At 40.5% G+C, this 27,530-nt stretch overlaps 1 protein-coding gene across 1 annotated transcript; it reads right to left on the bottom strand.

The window, feature by feature from the left end:
* Positions 1-764: 764 nt before the first annotated feature.
* On the bottom strand, positions 765-27,530 carry RLF (RLF zinc finger). Its single transcript, XM_073665863.1, has 8 exons — positions 27,258-27,530; positions 20,285-20,439; positions 17,165-17,246; positions 16,384-16,519; positions 12,378-12,580; positions 9,994-10,130; positions 7,770-7,911; positions 765-6,087 (listed from the first exon to the last, which is right to left on the bottom strand). Exons 1-8 carry the CDS (start codon positions 27,435-27,437, stop codon positions 1,924-1,926), a joined length of 5,199 nt encoding a protein of 1,732 aa, XP_073521964.1. The 5' UTR covers positions 27,438-27,530; the 3' UTR covers positions 765-1,923.

Here is a 27,530-nt window from a genome sequence, read left to right as displayed (position 1 = left end):
CAAATTGCCATTACAAAAAATGAAGCAGTAAACTTTGGAAAAATTACTATTTGTCTCATTCTCAATACTTTTGGCCATGACTGTACGGTGTAATGGCTGTGTCTGACCATACCACAGCTCCTGGGCAGGGTAGAAAACAAATAATATATAGACAGTAGAGCATGCGATGGCAGCATAGTCTTCCCATGAATGATGTAAAACATGTTTAAAAATAGGCAGGGAAAGATTGTGTCTTAAAGAATCAAAATCAGCTACAATCCCATGCTGTCCTGTCGGTATACCCTCTTTTGTTTCTTCCCCTGCTCAGGAGATGTGGTATGATCAGACACAGCCTTTACACATTTATAAGATTCTCAGCACAGGAACAGACACTACTACTCTCATCATGGTCCCTTTCTGGTGCCGATCGCAGCGCCGGCAGGGGACTATGATGAGGGCAGAGTTCAGCACCCAGCGCTTGGGAACAGCGCTAACTGTACCGCCGATTCCCAAGCACAGATACGTGTCACACGGATGGTATCCGTGTGCGGTACGTGTTTACACGGTTACATTGACTTGAATAAGTCCATGTGATAAGTGATGCCAGCCAAAGACATTTCTACGTGTGGATCACACGGACCCACAGTCCGTGGAAACACACTGACATGTGCCCAGACCCATTAATTTGAATGGGTCTACGTGTGTCAGTGTCTCCGGTACGTGTGGAACCACACGTACCGGAAATACTGTGTGAAAGAGCCCTTATGGCCAATTAGGTTGACTGCTCTGAGAAGAATAATACGTATTTAAAGAAGACCAGCCTACCTCTCCTGCCATGTTTCTTTAGTAAAGCACTTCTCGGTTACACTCTTGAAATGTATAAGTGATAATTTTGTATCAAGTGTTATCATTCCACTTATGAAATTGTCAGCGAAGGGACAGACCCTTAACACCCGGCTGTCAACTTAATAAAAAATTCCTAGTAGGAATAAAAGAAACGTCCCAGGACAAGTTCTAGTGGCAAGAGCACAAAATACAGAGAAAATTAATTTGAAATATTGATTGATACCAGTACAAGGTAAATGCAGTATATGGCAACTCCGTAACCCACAAGTAAACCTACAATTGATTTCATGTATTTTATTAGTACCATGACGAGCCCTAATCTTTAAGCAAATTTCTATATGAAAAGAAACAGTTCTATACAGAGACAGAAAAATATTACATTTCCTACTTATTTTAATGAATGTACACATTCTCATACTAGAAAAATAAACTTAAAAAAAAAACCTTCACATTTTAAAACTCAAATTAACAGGGAAAATAATATTTATTAATGTCCGCAGTGCATCAAAGAAATTATGTTCTATTTAAACAGAATATAAAAATAAACCAAAAAATGTCATCCTAAGACTACACTCAGTGCAGAAAACGCAGACCTTCCTAAAGCATTTAATAAAAAAAAAAAAAAAAAAAAAAAAAAAAAATGACTTTAGCAAAAAATATTTAAAGCCTTATGTTATAGTAAAAAAATAGATTTTAAAAAGTTGGAATGCTCCATCAAAACAGGTGAAATTGTCATTTATTGAAACAGAACTCAAAAAATATAAGAGGTCGTAGTGTACAATATATTACACAGTGCACGTTTAAGTGCATATTCATTCAAGTATGAAATCTTGTAACACCCCAAAACTCCCAGACAATCATGCACATTTATTGTCAAAGGAAGCCCCATTATATTGATGTCCTAGCACCAAGTACAATAAACTGCTGGGAAGATCAACCAAAGATTGTGAACACAGATAAATACATTCATGAAATGTTACATCTAATTGCACAAATGTCTATATGGTACAACTCTTATTAACAAGAGAATCCTTCTGTTTCACTCAGAAAATTTCCCTCAAAATTAACACTGGCAATATTTTAGGGGGAAGGGAAATTTCATGAAATCCCCACACAGAGTTTATCGTTTTTTTTACTGGAAAACAAGTCAATTAGAGGTGCGGTGAAGTTGGAGCGCTCCAAAACAACAACCGGCCTTTGATAAAGCTGGTGGAGTTGTTTTAAAGCCAGGTCACCACAGTCCGACAATGCCTTGTCCAACATTGTCCTTAAACTTTGTAAAGTGAGTTCAGATGCTGCACTCTGGCCCAAGGACAAACATATTTGTTGGTCATGTCGAGCGTTACTGGATCGTTTTTGATTCTGCAGAGAATTCTTTAGAGTGCACTTTTGAGGGTAATTCCATTCAAGTTCTTCAAATTCATCATCTGTGTCTTTACTCTCCTCCAAAAACTTTAGGAAAGAGGACTCAAATCCCATTGGCTTAAAGTTCTTAAGTCCAATTGCAATCTGTATTTGTTCTTGCCGGTTGTCCTTTTTAGTGGATAGGGCAATGGACCCTACAGACCTTGCCTTATTTTCCAATTTGCATTCGGTTTGAAAACCTCTGCAAGAGACATTTTCTTTCTCATTAGAATTTGCAAGTCTGTCTTCAGATTTACGGAAAAGTCTGATGTCAGACTCCTTAAAATTGGATATTTCCACAGGACCATTTCTTCTTAGATCACCATTTGAGTTCCTCAAAGAATCATGCCTTCCATTGGAAGCACAGTGAATATCACTGCGCAAAGTCAATCTAGGACTATGCTCGTCTTCAGAAATGGACTGCTCTTTTCCCTTTGGACGATTCTTCACACAATATACCAGCTCTGAAAGATGATCGTTTACGTAGTCAGGACTCAGGTCATGCGTTAGTTTGTAATGTCGTATAATACTACTTTCTAGCTTTACAACAGATGAACAGCCATGAAGCATACATGGAAACTGTGTGTATTCGATATTTTGGGCACACAATTGCAACGCTTCTTCTCTCGATTTATATTCAACCACATACGTTCCGGTCACTGGGTCCCGATTTTTACCTTTTATTTTCTTCTTTTTGTAAATCAAACGATTGCAACGTTTTGGCTCATTATAGTTTTCGTCCAATTCCTCCTCCTTTTTTTTCCGTTTCCTCCTGCCCTCATAAAGGTTGTACTTCCTATGCCGGGACAATATATGTCGGGTGTAATTGGTATGATCAGTGAAAACAGCATTGCAGCCTTCTACATCACAATAAATCTCAGATTCACTACTTTCACTATCGTCACTTTCCTCATCATCGGTGTCAGTTTTTAAGTGGTTTTCTGTCTCAAACAAATCAAAGTCCTGCTCATCGCTGTCAGCCTGTTCATGAAGTTCTTTGTAATGTTTAGACAGAGCCCTGACACAGATAAAGCTTTTTCTACATTCTTCATATTTACAAGTAAATATCCTTCTACATTTGCCATGCTCGCTCTTTTGCTCTTTGTCTTTTTCCAAACATAAAGATTCCCTATTATATTGATGTACAAGTTGATAATGGCGAACTAAGCTCCGCTGGCTGGTAAAAGAGGCATTGCAAGATTTATGAATGCAGTGAAAAGGTTTGTGATATTTATTTAAAATATAGCACAACTTCCCTTGAGCTACCACTCGTCGGCTACCTCTCCCTTCTGTTAAGTCATCTTCTCTTGGTGGATCAATCACATTACCTAGATCCGTTTCATCAGACAAGGATTCCGCACAAGTTTCAGAATTCATATCGTCCTGAGATGAAGGAGTTCTCTTCAGACTACTGTTCGATTCACTTAAGTGGATATTTCCCCAGCACATGGCACGTCTCTGACTTATCGTACAGTTTTTAAGTTTCTTGTTATCAATCTTTCCAGATCCAGACCTGGTCTTTTCTTTGCATATTTGATGCTGATTTTTATAGTGTATTCGAAGTAGGGTTCGTCTTGTAAAATGTCTTTTGCAGATATGGCACTCAAAAGGAGAATATTTTTTTTGGAGCACACTGAGTTTAAGAGCTTTTTCCTTTGTATATTGATGTTTTTTACAATAATGTAACAATAGAGCATCTTTTGTAACAAAAGCAGATCTGCAGCCCAACAGCTCACAAACAAATGGCTTGGCTGCCAAGCGAGATAAATACTGATTGAAAGCTTTGTCCCGTTTCGAATTGTTGCCTTTTTGAGTTGTAGAAAATTTGTTAGAACAGCTGGCTTTGGAATGATTGCCGCCTTGAGGAGAAGCACTTAACATGGAGGAATCGGAGGCTTTTAAATTCAGTTGTTTCAAACTTGTGAGAAGTTCAAACAAACTTTCCTCAGAAGTAGCAGAGCTTTGGCAACTATCGGAGGAAGCGATGTCTTCATTTTCTTGTTTGATACGGGTCTCCGGTTCTGTGAAATCATGTAATGTTTCCGACGCATCTTTTGATCCATCTTGCTCCTCTTTAACATCTGTACTGCACGAGTTTTCACGGCTAGTTAAAAGATTGAGAGGACTATCCGAGTCAGTAGAGTACTTAACCATGGCTTGATCAAGTCTTTCACAATCAACTTTCCCATTGCTTTCCTGTATACAAGTGCCATCTGAACTCAAGCCGTGATGAACACATATTTCTGCATTGCTTGAACATTTTAAGGTTTTGCCTACATGCTCTTCAGGCGAGTGTGTTCCTGTACCAGATGCTAAACGTCCCTCTAATGAAAAACGTGTGTAATCAAAATTGGTGCTAAATGGTCTTTCATTTTCATTTCGCAGGTCTTTAAAATATCCAGTCCTATTTTCAAGACTATCACCAGAGCAAGCTACGTGTGTAGCCATGTGATCCTGGAGTTCAGAGCTGCAGTAATAAAACTTTTTGCAATGTGGGAAAGTGCATGTGTATGCAGCATCTCGAAAATGTTGAGCTTCATGGTGGTAAAGCAGTCCCAAGTCACCAAAAACGAGGTGGCATCCTTCTAGCTCACATTCATACTGGGGGTCCACATGGATTTGTTTGTGGTTAAGCAGTTGATTAATAGTTTTAAATCTTTCATTACAGTCTATAGACACACACATAAAAGGTAGAGGTCCTAGGTGTAAGTTTGTGTGTTGCCGTAAGTGAAAATTTGAGATAAAATGCCTCCGACAAAAAGCACACTTCTCTCTCAGATTTTTCAAGTTCAAATAATGCTTGGCATTTTCATCATTGTTTTGGTGCTCGGCTTTCAGATGTATACTTAAGTACTTAAACTGTTTGAAAACTTTGGAGCAATCAGTTCCAGGACATGGATAAACATCTCGGTCTTGCAGATTTTTATCTCTTATTGTCCTAAAGGAGAGGTAACCAGCTGGGTCTTTTTCAACTTTACATTCAACAACTGGCCCAAATTCAATTACCTTATTTTTCTTTTTAGGGCGATGTCTCATGGGCCCAAATTCAATTACCTCATTTTTCTTTTTAGGGCGATGTCTCATGGGCCCAAATTCAATTACCTCATTTTTCTTTTTAGGGCGATGTCTCATGGGCATTTTCATGTGATCCATCACATGGGGAACAAACACTTCCTTCTTTCTGAATTTTTTCACACACACGGGACAGGAATAAACACCATCTTCAAAGTGCTTCCTAGAATGGTGAAGAATCCTTGCCTCAATTACTTCTTTTTTACAGATACGACATACAAATTTATATTGTTGCCAACGCTTCGATCTTTCAGATGAACCAATTGGCTTTTTCACTTTAGAACTCTCCGTTTCAGTGGAATCATTTTCTTGCACTTCATCTTTATGTTCAGACAATATTTCACAGCCGGCCAATGAGGAATTTATAATATCTGGCTCGTTCGCGTCTCCATAACTTTCTTCCTCTGAATCGGAAACTTCTTTACCAAGAAGTTTAAGGCAGTGTCTTTTTAACGTTTTCCAGGCCCAGAATTCAGGATCAAATGACCAATGACTCTTCAGTGCAAGTAAGAGTTCACAGCGGAGGGAGTTTGAAATAACACTCGATTCCTCAATATGCTTTTGATCAGGTTGAAGAAACAGTTCTTCTAATGTGTCTAGGCCTTCAGATGTTGGTTCAGATAAGAATTCTGTGAGCTGGCAGGCACGTTTCACCTCCAAATCTTCTGGTAAGAGGCATGCTATTGTTTTGCAGACAGAAGACTTGGTTGCTTCAGTTTCAGTTGATGTAATCTGAAGTGCTCGAATGCAGAGCATGATTGAAATGGGAACACCTTCATCACCAGCCTAAAAGACAAAAGGTTTGGATTTTATTAAACATGACAAAATATTTAATCTAAAACTTAATTTCTCTCTAAGCTGAAATTCCTAGTCAAAATGTAAAACGGTATTCCTATGTTACATTTGGGTTGTATCCTGTAAACCAGCCATCAACCCATTCAGAAAAGGGCCAATTCTCATTCTGCAGTTTGCTTTTATTTTTCTGTCCACATAGCCATTTTAGGGCTTGTTATTTTGGGGTTTCCTTTTTATAGCATTCATTTGATTCATTAGGCCAGTATGATCAGGTCCATCATTTTTTTAAATTATTTCAGAGGTTACAAGAATTAAGAACTTTATATTAAAAAAAAACAAAAAACAAACAAAAAAAAAAAACACATTATGTTTTGTGCTGTCTATTTTTTTGGGGTACATATGCCTTGATTGATTTTTCATTGGGAGTACGGGTGATCTAAAAAAAAAACGTTAATTTACAAGTTGGGTTAATTAACTTCATAATTTTCATAGTGTATAGGTGGGGGGAGTGGAGGGAAAAAAAAATAATTAAAACAAAAATTTAAATATATCTTTGTCTCCCTAATGGACTTGAACCTGATCACTTGTACAGCATTATATAGTAATATTACCGGTCCCCTATGAAGCCCAGTCATAACCAATAGGGGTGTTTAGTAGATCCCTTGCTGCCATGACAATCCAATGACACCCCGCTACCGATGTGCGCTAATAATCAAGTACACTGTGGCAACAAACCATTTAAATGCTTTTGTCTGAGATTGACAGCAGCATTTAAACGGTTCAATCACAGAGTTTGGAGATAGGTATGGCGTTTACTGTTTGATGCAGGTGGCAGCTGTATAACAGACACCACCTGCCCTTAATGGAGCTAGCTCAGCTTCTCCATAAATGCATGCTCTGACAAAGACATTAACCCCTTTGCACACCCTGATGTACAATGTATAAGATGGGCAACTTAAGGTGAGGAAATAACAGTGTGAATTAAAATCTAGAGTAATGCAACGCAGACCAGCGTACACAGACACCCAATGGCCATTACTTGAGCTTACAATAAGGTCCACTCACGAGTGTTCAGAAAAGGTCCTTGAGAACAATGCAGAAACTACCCACTCTTTGGTACTTTGTTCATCGGATGTGGTCCTTCATTTATTTACATACCATCATAGTACATCACTATATAGCCGAACCCATCTCACAGAGACCCCAATGTTTCAGGAAGACATGCATTCTTCTTCATGTGCAGGGATCTGTTAGAGGGGCTCAGCCATGAACGGTCACTAAAGATGTGTATGGTGTTGTATATTATGAGCCTACGTGACTAAAAGGAAAGACTAGATCAAATTAACTACCAATAACATGCATAGTGGCAACATTATTTTCAAGTCCCCTATAAGCCTTGTAAGCAGTGGTGGCTTCTTGCTATACAAATATGGCACACCTTTATTTCTTCCTGTTGGAGATGGCCAATGACTTCAGTATATCACCTAGCCCTTAAAACTCAAGACAAAATTAATAAAATGAGGACAACCATTATAACCCAGGTTTTCATATTCTGCGGTCAGGGGGCCAAATGGATGAATACCAGCCAGTAAAAAGAATAAACAGTGAACAGAGGTTAACAATAGTGTATTTAGTACATTTTCTTTTTTTTTTATTTAAAATTTCTCACTCACCTCTGTATGTACAACTTTAATGAGATAGAATAAGTGCTGACATGTTTTGGCAATTGCACCAAATTGCCTACATCTTTCAAGAAAAGTATTCAGAGATGAATCAATTCTCCGCTGCAGCTTACTCCAAAATAAAGTCAGCTCCCTGAAACATAGAACCAATGTAGAGGTATGAACAAAACACACAGTCAAAGCCTTTCCTTTTATCATTTACCTTTCTTTGTGGAGGAACTGAGTGCCAAGAAATCTCATTAGTTCAAGTCTCCCAAGAGCAGGCAAATCTGCCTACTTAAGAAATATACCCCAGGCCTCATATTGTTGCATACCTAGCTTTTAGTCCTGTAATGAAGCCCATACATGATATGAATTCTCAGAAACAGACATCTAAAACTGAAATATTAAACTCCAAGTACACTATAACAAAACCAAGACTGAAAAGGGGAGAACCGTAGAGAACATACGTTGTAGGACCCAATACATCCATAGCTGACAGTAAAACTTGACTGCACTGCATTAGATTTTAATATTAAAAGGGAATCTGTCCCAAAGCTTGTGTCACTTAATCTGAGCGCAGCATGATGTAGGGGCAAAGACTCAGATTCCAGCGATGCGTCACTTACTTGGCTGTTTGCTGTAATTTTGATAATCCCATGCTGATAGTGATTTTATCACCTGCTGCCATCCCATGTAGTCCTCAATATTCAGGAGCTCTGTATAACCCCTTTCCCACCACTGTGCATAGGCCAATACAAAGCTGCCAATCAGTGGTGAGGGTGGGGTTATTCGGAGAATTGGTAAATCTTAGGCAGACAGTGCAATTCTGATAAAATCACTAAGTAGCCCAGTAAGTGATACATTGCTGGAATCAGGGTCTATGCCCATAGATCATGCTGTTCTCAGATGGAGTAGCAAATGCTTTTGACAAATTCCCTTTAAAAAGAGCTCTTCCCAAACACACTCATCACCAATTCACAGTGCAGTGCCCAGATCCTCCTATAACTGCCAAAACGTTAGAATGAAGCAGCCGCACATATATGGTGCATACAGCACGTATAGTTCTTCACAGAAGTCACATGGACATAAGCAGAAATAGACCATCTGTGACCTGAGCTCAACATAGGATAGGGCATCAATGTATGAATCGACCAGGGTCCCGCACGCAGCACCGCCGATCAGCTGCTATCGGAAGTGCTCACCTGCGGGGCTCCGTCGTCAAGTGGTAGTGGCCGCCGCGGTGTACTGCACATAAGCCTACTATTAAATTGAATGAGAGGCGGATGTGCAGTACACCGCGGCGGCCACTACCACTTGACGGCGGAGCGCCGCAGGAGAGCACTTCCGGCCGGCTGCTGCCGGCACCGATAACAGCTGATCGGCAGGGGTGCCCTACGGATAGGGCATCAATGTAAAAGTTGTGGACAACTTCTTTAGGTCTTAAATAGGGTCTGTTCTCTCTCAGATAATGTTAAGCTCTGGCTATAGTTTGTGAAAAAAAAAAAAAAAACCTACACAAAACACACGACGCCCTGTAGTCCCCTTCCCCAGGTGCAGCGGCAAGTTTATGGTCACTGCTCCCAATGTCTGGCATTGGCGGATTTGCAGCGCAGCATCCTGACGGCTTCCGTCCCTCATTGCTCTCCATATCATGGCTCCTGCGCTTGACGGCTGGGGTAGGCGGAAGGTGCAGTAGCGCTCTGGAACGGCCAGCTTTTTGCTACAAGCAGCGTTGTGCCTGATCAGCACAACTATAGGAGGAGAGTGCGATACCATCCCTCCCATAGCTCTCTCTGTGACCTTCACATTCAGTGCCCTCTTTTTAGTTATTTTTCCAGGCGTTTGACTGTGTCACGGACTCTATGTCAGCAGCGCGGTAGCCAATCAGTGAGCTCAGCAGATCAGCCAGTGTAGACATAATGTCCCCTTCAGAGGCACAGAGCTCACCGATTTGCTGCTGTGCTGTCCAAGTGATGGCACTGGCTGCGGCCAATGGCAGACATCGGGAGCAGCGTGGGAGACTTGCCAGAGTACCTGTTGATGGGTATTATAGCGGTTTTTAACAAACTGCAGCTGGGACAGAACATACAGACATAATATATACACACGATTAAAACGAAAAACAGAATTTTCTCTTGACATATGTATCAGTAATGATGATAGCTGAAGTGTTTCACAGGAAAGATTGTGGTTAAGACAAAAATTGTGAAAGCAGCGGTAAACAAGCACTCACCAGGAGAAAGACATTACTTCATTTTGTAGCTGCTGTGTAAGATATGTGGTGCAGAGAATAAATGCAGCATTAACTTGGCCTTCGGATTCCAGATTACATATTGTATCCAGCACGTCCTTTCCATCCATTTTTGAGATCTGCAAAATGATGAAGAGACACAGCAAAATGACAGGATCTCAGGTAAACCAAATCATATTTCCACACATTTTCTGATGAGCTTGTGCAGACAATCTGAAAACATGGAGTGTCAGAGTAAGGCCCCGGCCCCACTATCAGTATTTGGTTAGTATTTTTTCCCAGGAGAGTGGGAAACAAAACCAGGAGTGGGTGATAAATGCAGAATTGGTGACTTGTTTCTATTATACCTTTTCTCTGACTGTTCCTCACCTGGTTTTGGCTCCCACTCCTGAGAAAAAATACTCACAGAATACTGATAGTGGGGCCGTGACCTAAAAGCATGAAACAGAAACTGGAGCGTACACAATTAAAAGTTAAAGCAAAACTGAAGATGATAAATGTGAATCACCACCCACAAAATATGTGGTATAATTATTTTCATAGTCCAGACTTTTACAGATATTAGAAGTTCGGTCTATGAAAATATTAAAATTATCATCCTGATCGGTAAGTGATGTCAAGGGAAAAAAAAGAATTATAGACAGCCAGAATTGCATTTTTGTTACAGTGATAAAATAAACGCAATCAGAAGTAACTATTTTGCGGTAGATATTACAATCACCACACAAAACAGAACCCCCAACCCAACTCCATTAACCAAAAAGTGAAAAACTTCTGGATCTCAGAATATGGCAAAACTTTTTTTTTTTTTAAACTAATTTTCCTCTCCATAAACAAAAAACACCCTTCTGTTGCATGACGACCCCTGGAAAGCCATCTTTCTAACCAGCTGTAAATTATCTCTGATTTGGTCGGTTGTTTTTCTTATATACTAGGTTGCAGGCTGACTATTGATTTGATAAATCAGATTGATCTCCTTGGTATACCTTGACTCCCCTCCTCACCTTTCACCCCTCTTTCCTCCACTTTGTTTTTTTTATCCTTCAATGTGCATTTATGCTTATACATACAGTGTCAGTTGAATGAATGTTATTATCATACTTTATGCAGCTTAACTTTAAACTTGTTAAATGACCTGTTTTATTGTTCAGCATTTTCTTATCTCTTGATTGTGGATTATATTTTGTTTATTGATTGATCTGTTTAAAATCTGTACATATTAAACCTAATAATTTTTTTTTTCCAAATTCAAAACCACCCTTATGCATGTTTGGTATTTCCATAGTTGACTTGGAAAATCATGTCATCGGGTCACTCTTCCCACATAATGAATGCAGAAAAAAAAAAAAAAAAACCTTTTTTTTTTTTTTTAAAAAAAGGAACACAATTTGACCACACTTGGAATTTTTTTTTATGTATTTTGAAGTACACTGAATGGTAAAATGAATGGAATCACTAGAAACCTCATCTCGTCTGCAAAAAAACAAGCCATTATATGACTTTGCGGACGAAAAGTCCCCAAAACTAGAGCACAAATTTGGAAAATTGTCCAGTTGTGAAAGGTTTATAATGGAGTTGTCCACTTTTAGGGACTCTTTTTGGCTTGTTTTACAGTTAAATATTTAAAATGCATGTATTTTTGGCTAAAATTCATCTTTCGAAATGGGTTTCCACCTTTTGCGAGTTATTTTTTTTTAACCAAAGACCACATCCAAATTGAATGTCCAGGGAAGGAATATATATATATATATATATATATATATATATATATATATATATATATATATATATATATATATATATATATATATATATATATATATATATATATATAAAAAAAATGTTTTATATATAGCTACTTGGACAAATCCTTTTTGATCAATATATTTCACTTGTGTGAAATAAGAAACGCATATGCTCATTTACTGTGCAGGCGCCGTTCCAGCAACATATGCAATACGCCTTATGTAATGTAAGCCCTGCAGCAAATCAGCAGCCGCTTCACTCTTCCCTTCTTCGGGAAGTCAAAGGAGCAGCAGCTCTCACTTCTTCTGACTTACAGTTTTGTCTGACGGAAGCGAGACTGAAGCGGCTGCTGATTGGCTGCAGGGTTCACATTACATAATCTCATGTGAGCTCTGGAAGATAAGGCGTCAGCATCGCAGAAACGGCGCTGGTATGGCTGAAACAGTGCCCGCACTGGAGGCGAATATAGACTATTCTTATTTTACATGGAGGAAATATAGTGACTGAAAAGGGCTTGTCTTACATAGTAACGTAGGTTGAATAAAGTCCAATGTCCATCAAGTTCTTGAGGAGTGGACAAACCCCTTAAAGTCAATTACATTTTCAACTATTCTGCATACCTCTTTAAAAGCGTCTTCATTTGGCAACATTGTACATAGACATGTGATAAAAGACTGACGAAAAAAGAAATTGCTTGAAGTCTCTGCGGTTTCAGAAGAAATTTTTGACAGAAGCATTGCTTGCTCCATGCAGTTTGTCTTCATTAGATGTTTTATGCGCATCTGTAGAAAACAGGGGCCTTCTTGAGACATCCAATTAGAAACTGGCATGGAGGAAAAAAAATTATATAAAATTTATATTTAGGCAAAACAAAAATAGATATATATATCTTCTATCTTTATCTATACACACACACACACACACACACACACACACACACACACACACACAGTGTGCAGAATTATTAGGCAAATGCGTATTTTGATCACTTTGATACTTTTTATACATGTTGTCCTACTCCAAGCTGCATAGACTTGAGAGCCAACTAGCAATTAAGTAAATCTGGTGATGTGCATCTCTGTAATGAGGAGGGGTGTTGACTAATGACATCAGCACCCTATATAAGGTGTGCTTAATTATTAGGCAACTTCCTTTCCTTTGGCAAAATGGGTCAGAAGAAAGATTTGACGGGCTCTGAAAAGTCCAAAATTGTGAGAGGTCTTGCAGGGGGATGCAGCAGTCTTTAAATTTCCAAACTTTTGAAGAGTGATCACCGAACAATCAAGCGTTTCATGGCAAATAGCCAACAGGGTCGCAAGGAGCGTGTTGGCCAAAAAAGGCGCAAAATAACTGCCCATGAATTGAGGAAAATAAAGCGTGAAGCTGCCAAGATGCCATTCGCCACCAGTTTTACCATATTTCAGAGCTGCAACAATACTGGAGTATCAAAAAGCACAAGGTGTGCGATACTCAGGGACATGGCCAAGGTAAGGAAGGCTGAAAAACGACCACCTTTGAACAAGAAACATAAGATAAAACGTCAAGAATGGGCCAAGAAATATTTTAAGACTGATCTTTCAAAGGTTTTATGGACTGATGAAATGAGAGTGACTCTTGATGGGCCAGAGGCTGGATCAGTAAAGGGCAGAGAGCTGCACTCCGACTCAAGATGGAGGTGGGGTACTGGTATGGGCTGGTATCATCAAAGATGAACTTGTGGGACCTTTTCGGGTTGAGGATGGAGTGAAGCTCAATTTCCAGACCTACTGCCAGTTTCTGGAAGACAACTTCTTCAAGCAGTGGTACAGGAAGAAGTCGGTATCGTTCAAGAAAAACATGTTTTCATGCAGGACAATGCTCCATCACATGCATCCAACTACTCCACAGAGTGGCTGGCCAGTAAAGGTCTAAGAGAAGAAAAAATAATGACATGGCCCCCTTGTTCACCTGATCTGAACCCATAGAGAACCTGTGGTCATAGAGGGCACGTATCAGGTTAGCTAAAGCCGACAATGAATTAAGGCTTGCAAGAGATGTCAAAAGCAATAAAAAAGGATTTTGGGGGTATGTCAAAAGTAAAAGAAAAGTCAAAGATGCTATAGGATTTTGACAGGATGAAAATGGTGAAATGGTAAGAAAGGATGTTGAGAAGGCCAAACTTTTTAATTCCTATTTTGCATCTGTTTTCTCTCAGAAAGAAAAAGTAACATCAACTGATCTTCACTGTCCTATTAAAGGAATAGAAGAATCCAAGTTATCTGTAAACCGAGAGATTGTGAGGGAATATTTAGCTAACATAAATGAGTTCAAGTCTCTAGGTCCAGATGAATTACACCCCAGAGTACTGAAGGAGATCATAGAAGAAATTTTAGAACCACTCTCCATAATCTTTGAAAATTCTTGGAGAACAGGAGAAGTCCCAGAAGACTGGAGAAGAGCAAATGTTGTTCCCATCTTCAAAAAAGGGGAAGAAGGTGGACCCAGGGAACTATAGGCCGGTGAGTCTGACTTCTATACCAGGGAAGATCTTTGAACAAATTATTAAACATGTAAGTAAGTACCTGGATAAGAATGAAGTGATTAACCAGAGTCAGCATGGGTTTGTAACAAGTCATGTCAGACTAACTTAATTTCATTCTATGACAGAATCACTGACTGGGTGGATGAGGGAAATGCTGTAGATATAGTATATCTTGACTTTAGCAAAGCATTTGACAAAGTATCTCACACAATCCTTATTGAAAAAATGACCAAGTATGGAATGGACAAGGCAACTGTTAGGTGGATTCATAACTGGCTTAGTGATCGGACTCAAAGAGTGGTCATAAATGGCTTCACATCCAGTTGGATGAATGTCTCAAGTGGGGTACCACAGGGCTCTGTCCTGGGACCTGTATTGTTCAACATCTTTATCAATGATTTAGATGAAGGAATTGAGGGTAAACTTATTAAATTTGCTGATGACACAAAGCTAGGAGGGATAGCTAACACTAGAGAAGAGAGAGAGAGGATTCAAAAAGAACTAAATAAACTGGAGGAGTGGGCAGTAACTAACAGAATGGTTTTTAACAGGGAAAAATGCAAAGTACTACATCTGCGCAATAAAAATAAAAAAAAACCATATACAAAATGGGAGGAATAGAGCTAAGCAACAGGTACATGTGAAAAAGACTTAGGTATACTAGTAGATCATAGACTGAACATGAGTCAACAGTGTGATGCAGCAGCAAAAAAGGCAAATACAATTCTGGGATGTATTAACTGAAGCATACAGTCTAGATCACGTGAAGTCATTATCGCACTTTACTCCTCTTTGGTCAGACCTCATCTGGAATACTGCGTCAAGTTTTGGGCACCACATTTTAAAAAAAAGACATCGACAAACTGGAGCAAGTTCAGAGAAGAGCGACCAGAATGGTGACCGGTCTGCAAACCATGTCCTATGAGGAACGGTTACAGGATTTGGGAATGTTTAGCTTGCAAAAAACAAGACTGAGAGGAGACTTAATAGCCGTCTACAAATATCTCAAGGGCTGTCACATTGTAGAAGGATCATCTTTATTCTCATTTGCACAAGGAAAGACTAGAAGCAATTGGATGAAACTGAATGGGAGGAGACACAGATTAGATATTAGAAAAAAACTTTTTGACAGTTAGGGTGATCAATGAGTGGAACAGGCTGCCACGAGAGGTGGAGAGTTCCCCTTCAATGGACGTCTTCAAACAGAGGCTGGACAGACATCTGTCTGAGATGATTTAGTGAATCCTCCTTTGAGCAGGGGGTTGGACCATTCTCTATTCTATAAAATGTGAGATCTACAGGGAGGGAAAACAGTACACCTCTCGGAACGGTGTCTGGGAGGCTGTGGTGACTGCTGCACGCAATGTTGATCGAAAACAGATCAAGCAACTGACAGAATCTATGGATGGAAGGCTAATGAGTGTCATCATAAAGAAAGGTTGCTATATTGATCACTAATTTTTTGGGGTTTTGTTTTTGCATGTCAGAAATGTTTATTTCTAAATTTTGTGCACGGATACTGGTTTGCCTGGTGAAAATAAACAAGTGAGATGGGATTATATTTGGTTTTTATTAAGTTGCCTAATAATTCTGCACAGTAATAGTTACTTGTACAAACAGATATCCTCCTAAGATAGCCAAATCTAAAAAACCCCACTCCAACTTCCAAAAATAAATAAAATATATTATATATATATATATATATATTTTTTTTTCACAAGAGATCATGTATTCTGGAAAAAGATGCACGCTCCTTATATCGAGAGCCTTTAATTGTGATCTCTGGTACAAGTTGAAATTTAGGCTGGTTTCCCACGTCTGTTTTGCAGTCCGTACTCGGATTGCCCTGCACAGACTGGCTGCAGGTCTCCTGACCTGAATTCACCAGCTTCATCTGAAGCTTCCGACTTCGGGTAAGAAGACCTGCAGCCAGTCTGTGCAGTCAAGTCAGAGTACGGACTGCAAAACACAGATGTGGGAAAGCAGCCGTAGGTAGATATGGTTGGGGAGAACATATATAAATGTTTATGTTCAGAAATATTCAATAAGAGGAGAAAAATAGCTGTATTATCATCTAAGGGTAAAAGCCCACTTGGCATTCTTACCTTCGTCATCCTGTACCGTCTGCCTAGACAGGATTTTAACAAGAACTGGATTTTGCCATGCCCCTCCATGCTTGATGTTATCAACCAGCAACTGCAAATTACCATGTCCAAATTCAATTAATATGCCCTGGGAGATCTAAAAATAATTAAAAGAAGATGGTTATTCATAGTGTCAGCGTTTTACCTGCAAAACATCATTTTGGTCTCGTCTTTTGTGGGCAGTGTGTAAAAGCGCGTGGTAGAAAGCTTAATAATGTGACTTGATATTTGTTGAACCACTTTTGCAGAATTGGGTCTTATGAACCAAGCATATGTAGTAAAAGCATGTTTATGTCACTGAAGCTTCAGTACAAGCAAAGGGAGAATACTCTGACGTATTATGGTCCGCAATGCCATTTATTTGTCGCTCTCTGCAAGGAGAAATGTTACCCCTTAGATACCAGTCTGACGCCTCTCACCAAGCCAAACCAGAGCTCACACTTTGCACTGACGAGGGACAGTAGCCTGAAACACTGTCTGCAAATTGAGTTTGTGGTTCTAGCTTATATCCCAAGTCATGTGATAAGGCTCGTTAAAAGGTCATTACTGACTTTTAGGATTGCTACTTCCTGTAGGTGGCACTAGAGTTCTGGTCCTCTTCCTCTCTGAAGAGACAATTTGCGCACTTCACAGGGGAAATATTCTGATGACACCCCAACATAAATCCGCATCCCTCATTGTTTCAGGAAAGTTTACTTTAGTGGCAGGGAACAATAAACCAAAAGAAAAAGTCCCAACTTACCATGACAGACTTTTTAAAGCGCATCCCAAAATCACATGAAAAGTCATCTTCACTCATAGAAAGAATCACTTCAAAACAACTCCTAGAGAAAACACAAGATGGCATATAACTAAACATGTATTTTATACAGACACACAGAATACTGTGCTTCTAAGAAACCACTCTACAATTTTCAGTTTCTCTACTGTAACTAGTGTAATTACAATACAAAAACAGAAGTTTTTTTTTTTTAAAAAGGAGGAGCAAAGGGAGTGTGCATAAAATATAAATTTTTAATAAATACTGGTTAAAAACTCTCTTTCAAATAACCAGGACAGGCAAAATAGCAACAAGCAAAAAAACCTGGGGTAGGGAAAACACACGCCACATGCTAGTATATAAGGTATTACGGTCTATTATGACTGATAGGACAGATTGTATACGTGTCAGGATTCCACCTACACACATGGTCAAAATTGTTGGTACCCCTCGTTTAATGAAAGAAAAACCCACACTGGTCACAGAAATAACTTGAATCTGACAAAAGTAATAAATTAAAAATCTATGAAAATGAACTAATGAAAGTCAGACATTGCTTTTCAACCCAGCTTCCACAGAACTTTTAAAAAAAATTAAACTCATGAAATAGGCCTGGACAGAAATGCTGGTACTCTTAACTTAATATTTTGTTGAACAACCTTTTGAGGCAATCACATGATTCCTGTAACTGTCAATGAGACTTCTGCACCTCTCAACAGATATTTGGACCCACTCCTCATGAGCAAACTGCTCCAGTTGTCTTGTGTTTGAAGGTTGCCTTTTCCAGACAGCATGTTTCAGCTCTTTCCAAAGATGCTCAATAGGATTTAGGTCAGGACTCTGAAGGCCACTTCAGAATAGTCCAATGTTTTCCTCTTAGCCATTCTTGGGTGTTTTTAGCTGTGTGTTTTGGGTCATTATCCTGTTGAAAGACCCATGGCCTGGGACTGAGACCAAGCTTTCTGATACTGGGCCGCACATTTCTCTCTAGAATCCCTTGATATTTCATTGTGCCCTGCACAGATTCAAGACACCATGTGCCAGATGCAGCAAAGCAGCACCAGAACAGAACAGAGCCTCCTCCATGTTTCACAGTAGGGACAGTGTTCTTTTCTTGATATGCTTCATTTTTAAGTCTGTAAACAGAGCTGACGTGCCTTGCCAAAAACTTCCATTTTTGTCTCATCTGTCCATAGGACATTCTCCCAGAAGCTTTGTGGCTTGTCAACATGTAGTTTGGCAAATTCAAGTCTGGCTTTTTTATGATTTTTTTTTCAACAATAGTGTTCTCCTTGGTAGTCTCCCATGAAGTACACTTTGGATCAAACAACGACGGATGGTGCGATCTGGTACTGATGTTCCTTGAGTTTGAAGTTCACCTTTAGGCTATGTGCCCATGATGCAGAAATGCTCCGGATTTTTCCTGAGCGTTTCTGCATCTCCCTGGCAGAAAAAAACCGCATGCGGATTTTACATGCATTTTTCCTGCCAGTGACAAGTGGAAGTGAAGCGTTTTTGCATGCATTTTCACATGCGGGTTGTCAAGCGCTTTCCAAGCGATTTTAGCAGCACTTGGAAAGTGCTTGACAACTTGGTCACACTATATAAATCCATGCAACAGGGGGCCATCAGAAGGTAAGTATAATGTTTTTTTTTTTTTTTTTACAGGTACTATGGTACCAGAGTCCGGAGGAGAGTCTCCTCTTCTCCAAACCCGGGTACCATCCGCACATTGAAACGTAAGGTATCCGCATCTGCTGATGCAGTGATGAGGATGTCATGCGGTCCAATACGCTGCGATTCGGCAAAATAATTGGTAGTGCTAATTGGATTTTTCCGCAATGATAATCCGCAGCGGAAATTTCCACAGCATCTGCACAGCACATGCGGATTATCATTGGGGAACATGGCAGACCTTCTACCAAGCGTTTCTGCAGCGGAATTGCCGCTGCGGAAACGCTTAAAAAAACGCATAGTGGGCACATAGCCTAAATATCTTTAGAAGTTATCTTGCGCTCTTTTGTTACCATTCGTATTATCAGTCTCTTTGATTTGTCATCAATTTTCCTCTTGTGGCCATGTCCAGGGAGGTTGGCTACAGTCCCATGGATCTTAAATTTCTGAATAATATGTGCAACTGTAGTCACAGGAACATCAAGCTGCTTGGAGATGGTCTTATAACCTTTACCTTTAACATGCTTGTCTATAATTTTCTTTCTAATCTCCTGAGAAAACTCTTTCCTTTGCTTCTTCTGGTCCATGTTGAGTGTGGTACACATCATGTCACCAAACAGAACAGTGAGTATCTGTATCCCTATGTACAGGCCCACTGACTGATTACAAGATTGTAGACACCTGTGATGCTTATCAGTGGACACAACTTGATTTAACATGTCCCCTTTTGTCACATTTTCAGGGGTGCCATCATTTCTGTCCAGGCCTATTTCACGAGTTTAATTATTTTTAAAAATTCTGTGGAAGCAGGGTTGAAAAGCAATGTCTGACTTTCATTTGTTCATTTTCATAGATTTTGAATTATTACTTTTGTCAGATTCAAGTTATTTCTGTGACCATTGTGGGTTTTTCTTTCATTAAGCAAGGGGTACCAACCACTCCCTTGAGAAAGCGTGTGTTTAACACGCGAAACGTGCGTACGTAGGGCTCTGCACTTTCTGCTTGTGCTTTCCCTGGGGCTTCACCTGCCACATGGGTAAGGTTTCTTTTTATTGCATTATTCGATGGTGGTTTTTCTGACATACTTTCATTTACACGTGTGTGACATAGGGCAGATTGTATACGTGTTAGGATTCCACCTATCAGTCATAATATACTACCATGTTGCGTGTGTTTTCCCTACCCAATGGTTTTTGCTTGTTGCTATTTTGCCTGTCCGGGTTATTTGTAAGAATGTTTTTAACCAGTATTTAATACAATTTATATTTTATACACACTCCCTTTGCTCCTCCTTTTTTCAAGTATTCATTTAGGAGTGTTCTAGATTTTTTTTACATGCATGAATGATCTAATTATTTGTATTTGATTGTGCCTATGGGACTTTTATTACAAAAACAGAAGGAGAAAGGTGTGCAATGTGTCACTTACAATACAAGCCTTTCAATAAGTAGCAGAACATCTTCACACTCCGTGGTCAGGTACGGGCGTGCGTTTGCAAAGCTTCTCAGAGCGGTTCCGTACACATCAGAGTAAAGTGTGAGATTTTCAGATGCTGTATGATCTTCAGCGCATTGTAGTAATACCTAAAAGGGTAAAGAGCCAGTGATGGGTAATCAGGCAAATCTATAGTACACACGTGCGTTCACTTGACATTTGGGCCACGCATTAGAGGCATACATTAAAGAGGAACTATTTAAAAGGAGAACTTGCAGTAAAAGGTGTGCAAGTAGCTAATCGTCCCTCTCCTCCACAGACTCTTATAAGCACCAACTCCTCTCCCATAATAGTAATGCCTTCACTGAATACAGATTTTTCCCATTAATTGATATATGAAATCAAAATCAAAACCACAGGCAGCATGAATCTGACACCATCGGTGTCATTGCAGCTGTTGTGTAGTTTACTGTGAAATGTAGCCGCATGTCAGAGAAAACACACTTTGGAAAGCAGGCCAGGGACCACGCGCCTTGTAGGACTAATCCAAGAGGCCGGTCACCATTGGATGTTCCCTGCTCAGCTCGTCTATACGGTTAGGTAGAGACCTGTCAAGTCTAGGAAAGCAGGTCATGGAGAAACTGTTGAGGACCGTCATCTTGGACTAGTCCTACAAGTCGCATGGTCTCCGGCCATCTTTTCAAAGTATGTTTTCATCTAAGTGCCAAAGAGTTTGAGAGTAAACTAATCAATCAGGGATACAATAACACAGTAGGTGCCCAATTCATGCTGCTAGTGGTTCAGGCAGCACTAGTCAGGTTCCCTTCAGTCATCTAAGTACAAGTGACTGGTTCCATTTGAAAGAGGTGAGTGGTGGGGTGAAGGAGCTGAAAAAATGTAAAACCTATTATATAGTATACTTTAAAAAAAAATAAAAAAAACACTTAAAATTAATGCCAATCCAATGTATACATGGAATGCAGTTAAAAGTAGGTGTAAGGGGCTCATATACACATTAGATAGCCGCCAGCCGAATGATGGTTCAGCCGACAGCCATCTCTCCACCGTACACAAGAACACTCGCTCTGCTGAGCTCTACGACAGTCACTGCCAGATTCCTGGTGGTGGCTTATCTCGCCAAGAACAAAAATCCATGGGATCCTCATCTCACCTGAAATCATCTGTCGAGGTAGAGTCCGGAGGTCTAATACACATTAGACTGTCAGGTGAACCCTACTGGTGGGTGAGCAGATTTAGGCCACTTAAGGCCCCACACACATTAGGCCTGAGTGAGGCTTCCAGGGTAGAATCTATTATCGCCTCCTCATACGCACAAGTAGAGATGTTCTCGAATATACAGACATTCCAATACAGGCTATACATTTTTTTTTTTTTTTTAAAAGGATCAAATGGGAAATTCTACAGCAGGACTAATAAAAAGTATAAATATATACATACCCACCCCACAGATACAGAAAAAAATAAAATTAGAGTAAATGTGCCTGAAGTACCACAAAATACAAGTGATAACAATTTGGTAATGCAAAAACTTGTACTATAGAGTAGAATTTAATATTTGTTTTATTATGGGTGAGCAGTAAAAAACAAGAAAAATATTTTATGCATTTCAGCATCAAAATTTGGACAAAAGGAAAATACACCTAAAATATCTACACATCAGTAAGATCTCGTGAAGCAAAATCATAAAAAGCCAGAAATGCCATCATTCTTAAAAAAGTATTCAAGTCTACATAGATAATTAATAAACCAGAATTAAAGTTTACTAACTAGACTCCTAAAATGTTACATTTCATAGCAGAAGGAAAACCTGTATACTATCATACATATAGAATGACACAGATTTGCAACGTACACAAGCCTCCTTAGGTATAAGGCATTTAATAATGTATGCAGTTTGTACTGCAAGATCTAGTGACAGATTTGTGTAAAAAATGTTTTTTCCTGTAGAACGCCTTTAAAAAAAAAGCACCATCTATAGATATACAGTATGTGGTCTGCAGATCTTTTCTAGTGTACTGGACCATACATTAGTGGCAGTCACCCTATGTAGACGATGCAAGCTTTGTTGATAGCATCAATGATGTGATGATAATGACTTATCTCCTTATACTCTGTTCAGGCTTCGGAGCTCAAGCTTAAACAGGCAGCTGCTCTCATCAGTGGCTGACGAAGAGACATCCTCCTCCTGCGAGAGCATATCTGGTTCAGCGACTACGCCTCCAACATAGCTCAGCAATGAAGAGGTGCCACACTGGCACGGCACGCATATTTGTGGAATTGTACAGACTATGTGCCCCCCACATGTATATCCCAATCCTACAGTACTGCGGCCTTGACCACTGCTACAGATAGTGGAAGAGAATAACAGACCTGCAGGATGACAATACACAGCTTGTTGGTGATCTGCAGTGCAAAGGAGTTGTTAGCACACAACGCAAGATATTTAAGGTTCATTTCCCACAATGAGTTTTTGACGCTGTGTATTTTCACTGCTCCAAAAATGTGGAGTCTAAGGCTATGTGCCAAAGTAGAAGATTTGATGCAGAGCGTTTTTGCCTCTCTGGCAGAAAAAAAAACACATGCAGATTTACATGCGTTTTTCTGCCAGAGAGAAGCTTTTTTTTTCAGCGTTTTTACATGCGTTTTCTCAAGCAGTTTTCCAAGCGATTTTGAGCATCACTTGGAAAGTGCTTGACAAGTTGGTCACACTATATAAATCCATGCAACCGGTATGGATTTATATAGTGTGACCAAGTAATAGTTAATGGTAATAAAAAGTTTATACTCACCTTCTGATGTCCTCCCGGTTTTTTCTCTGCCGCGTCCGCTCCCTTGCACTGCTCGCGCTGTTGTGAAGGACCTGTGGTGACGTCATTCAGTCATGTGACAGGTCACATGACTCAGTGACGTCATGGCAGGTCCTTCACAACAGCGCGAGCAATGCAAGAGACTGAACAAAACACCGGGAGGACATCGGAATGCAAGTATAAACTTTATTTTTTATTTTAAATTTTTTTTTTTTTTTTTACATATTCTATGGTACCCAGGTCTGGATGAGACTCTCCTCTCCTCTCCACCCGGGTACCATCCGCACATTAGAACGCGCCAATGTGAGTCTTGCGGAATTGGCGCATTCTAATGCAAGTCAATGGTGGCGATTACGCTGCATGTCCGCAAAATTAATGGACATGCTGCGTATTTTTGAGCGCAGCATAAACGCTGCGGAAAAATAAGCAGCATGGGCATTGAAAGTGCGGAATTGCATTGGAGACCATGGGAGAAGGTTTACCAATCGTTTACGCTGTGGAAATTCCGCAGCGTAAACGCTTGAAAAACGCATCATGGGCACACAGCCTTACAGTTTCAGAAAAAGGGTTGGGATTTATAGAAATCCCATGGTTTTTTATGTTTGTTTTTTTTAAACGCAAAATGTTAATTTCTTAAACGAGTACACAAAGTTTTATGTTTAGATTTTCCCCATAGAACTGCAGAAAATACGCAGGTAAAATTTGCACAAAACGTTTTCAGTGCATTTCTGCTGAGGAAACGCACTAAACCGCATGTAACTTGCACATGACTGTATCAACAAGCTTTTGCCAAATACCAGGAAGTATCAAAAACATAGCAGCTTTATTTAGAAACATGACGTACCAAAAAGACAAGAGAAAATAAGCAAGTAGCTAACTTCCAATGCATTTCACACACACAGAAAAAAAAAAGCACATGTGTATGCGTCTATTTGAAAATATGGACATGTGCGCTGCCCCACAGATGATTATAATGGGTGAAAACAGACGCACCATATCCCGGAAACACAGACGTGTTATGGGGGCCTTAGTTTGTGTTGTTTTTTTCTTCTCTTGGTTCAAAAGTCAGCTTTTTTTTCTTGCACGACAAGTTGTAGTGTTAAATAAAGCAGTTTAATTCACCATGTAATGTACTGAAAATGGGAACAAAATCCCATGTGGGGTAAAACGGTAAATTAAAAAAGTAGTAAATATTAATAAAAAAAAAGTTTCATTTTTACACTGTTCATCATACTATAAAAAAAATTTGTTAATTTAGGTCAGTAGGATTACAGTGACCTCAAACTTGTATTTTTTTTTTTTAAATACTCGAGCGAGAAAAAAATAAAAATAAGAACTGATTCAGAGGTTACTGTAATTAGAAAAAAAGCCAATATTGGTTTGTGTAATCATCTTTAGTTTTCAATCGATTTTTGATAAGAAGTCAAAATATATGTAGCCCAAAATGGTATCAGTAAAGTAAGCACTTGCTTTACTGTTACAATTTTGGGGTAGATATATTTTGATCTTTTATTGCATTTTTGGGGCAAAGTACAATGCCCAAAAAAAAAACCTCAATTTCTGACTTCTGGGTTAAGTAATTTTATATTTTCATATATTGAACTTATGGAAACTGCAAAATCAAGTATTTTTTTCAAATGTTCATTGAAATACAAAAAAAATGGTGGCAAAATTGGCCTTCAGTAGGCCCCATGGCAAACCCGGATCACATCTTGCCACTTAAATGCCAATGTCAAAGTTTGACCCTGGCATTTAAGTGCTTAAATGGCAGCGATTAGAGCCATCTCCAATTATTGCTGTTGTTACAAGCTGGTGCCAGCTGTAACACACATGAACCTGCGCTATACACCCACACCTGGTGTACACAGACGTCACATCAGGAAGGGGTTAAACAGGCCACCTTATCTGAGGAGGCAGAGCTGCAAGCTGTTCCCATGAGACTCCAGTACACTGGGTACATAGATCACAGCTCTGTCCTAATTAAGGTAAGCTAGAAAGCAGCAAGGAATAGGAGAATAAACATGGAGACATCACCCCATCAGACGGGCCTGTCATTTCTGAGTGCCTGACTGGACATTCACTTTATTAGTAACAGTGCAGCAGCATATGTTGATGCTATACTAAGGGGGCATTCAGATCTGTTTATAATGGCAGAGTGCGGTGCGATTTTTTTAATCAGACAGCACTTGGACCATAGTCTCACAGATCCATGAAAATCACAGAACTGCGAAAACTCAAAGCATGTCCTATTCTGATCCGATGTTGAGGGTTAGAATAGGATGTACTCAATGGGTCTGTGTGCTGCCAGAATATAAATAATCAGGCAGCACACAGACAGATCTGTGAACGCACTCCAATTCATAAAACAGTCATAATCCACTAGATTATTTTCTATTACTTTTGTATCATTAAAAAAAATATATACCGTAAATAAGGATAAACATACCCAAATCAGCTCTATGAACCCAAACTTCTGGAAAACTAAATGGTTATTCCCAAAATGGAGTTGTTCCCCATTCATAGTGTGGAGTATAACTCACTGCTCACTGGGAGTTGGACCACTGGCACCCACAGCGATCTGCAGAGCCCCATCAGTGTCGTTTGCATAATCTACCTCCGTTTCTTTCAATGTCTATGGGGTCGCTGCTAACAGTCAAGTGTTGTATTCTGCCTTCTCTGGCAGGCCCATAGACAATGAATGGAAGGGAGGAACATTCACTCAATTTGAGAATGGGTTCTGCAGATCGCTGAGGGTCCGCCGGTCATCGGACTTCCAGCGATTAATATGGTGTCCACCATGGATGAGGGATAACGTTAAATTGTGGGAATACACCTTTAAAGAGAACCTATCACCTCCTGAAATGCCATTTATCTGCAGAAATAGTGGTAATATGCAGGTAAATAGCCATGTGTAGCCGGTTTAATGGAGCAGCAGTTACAAGGAGAAAATGAAAATACATCCCCCCTGCGGCCGCTTGGCTCTAGTCATGGGGGCAGTGTAGGAAGCTGTTACAGATTGTGCAAAGCAGCTGTGGATCAGTGTGCCAGGGAGCGAGTGGTGACTGTAACCACTCCCCACACATCCGGAAGTGAGCGGCTACAGGGAGAATAAAACTTTACTTTCTCCCTGTGGTCACTGCGCCAGTAAGCAGGCTACACAGGGTTTAAATCTGCAGAAATATAGCATTTCTAGACATAGCAGGTCCCCTTTAATATACAAGGCATCATAATGAAGTGTAGATACCAGTTCTATCTCCTGGGCAGTCCTTGGGAATTCACAAACAGCTCAACAATAGGAGTGTACATTGTGTTCATTCCCGTCAATAGAGAGTAAACACATTCATGCCCAATAGCTATCGAAAACAGGATCTCATGCTTTGTATTAATGAGGGGCAAGAACCTGGTCTGGCCAACATCTGTATTCATAGAGAATTCTCCTATACGGCAACTAACCATGACCAGAACTAAAGAGTCTACGGTCCCCTGGAGGAAACACTATTGGCATGGGACTAGTACGTATATGTAGAGAGATGCAGGCTCGCTGGCCAAGTGACACTGTGAGGAATGGGGAACACGCCATCATGGCAGCCTGTTCGCTGCCCTATAACCTCCTGGGGGTCACGATCAGGTGATGTTTCCCCATGTGCCCTGGTAAACACTGGAGCTGGCACTTGCTGATTGGCAGAGTATACCATCCTGCTGGATAAATGCAGCATTCCCACATCCAATCATGTGTGGCACCAGAGCCCTGTGGTACCAGGCCAGCAGGACATGATCAAAGGTTACACATGGCGGCAGGAGTGCAGGCCTGCACAGTGCTGCAGAACATGGAGGAGCCTCCGTGCAGCCAGCAGGGCCCCTGGCAGCAGGGCTCGTCCGCTGAGCTGCACGCAGCACTCTCCCCAGTCCAGCGCTATGGATTGTGGGTGCAGCTGTCCGCCATTGCTCCCCGGTGACCCGCTCTGCTGTGACAGGGGCAGAATGAATTGAGGCGAGGACTGGGCTGACAACAACCCTCCCACAGATCCCGCCCCCATCACTCACTGTCAGCAACCAAAATATCAGCACTCAGCGGGGCCCACGGACCGTACCGAGAAGCCTCCGGTCCGGAGAACGGGCCCTACTTCCCCGCCACTCACCTCGCACAGGCGCCTGCAGTACACAGCGGAGGAAAGCACCGACACCTCCTCCTCCCTCAGCCGGTCCTCCAGCTCCTGCAGCGTCTCCACCAGGCGGCCAGGCTGTAGAGAGGCAGCAACAGGGGTCACCGTCCCCCCATTGCTAAGCCCCGCTCGGGACTCTCCCTTCCCGTCCGCCATCTTCTCTCGCCTTTGCCGCGCGTAGGCAACACTCGCACACTCACTCTCTCATCACGTGATTCGGCGTCGGTAGGGCGACGTCATCACCAGGGA

The sequence above is a fragment of the Phyllobates terribilis genome, unplaced genomic scaffold (genome assembly GCF_046119375.1).
Source record: "Phyllobates terribilis strain yellow unplaced genomic scaffold, ASM4611937v1 Scaffold_2__4_contigs__length_985480577, whole genome shotgun sequence".
Lineage (NCBI taxonomy): Eukaryota > Metazoa > Chordata > Amphibia > Anura > Dendrobatidae > Phyllobates > Phyllobates terribilis.
This window is presented reverse-complemented; position numbering and strand designations above follow the sequence as displayed.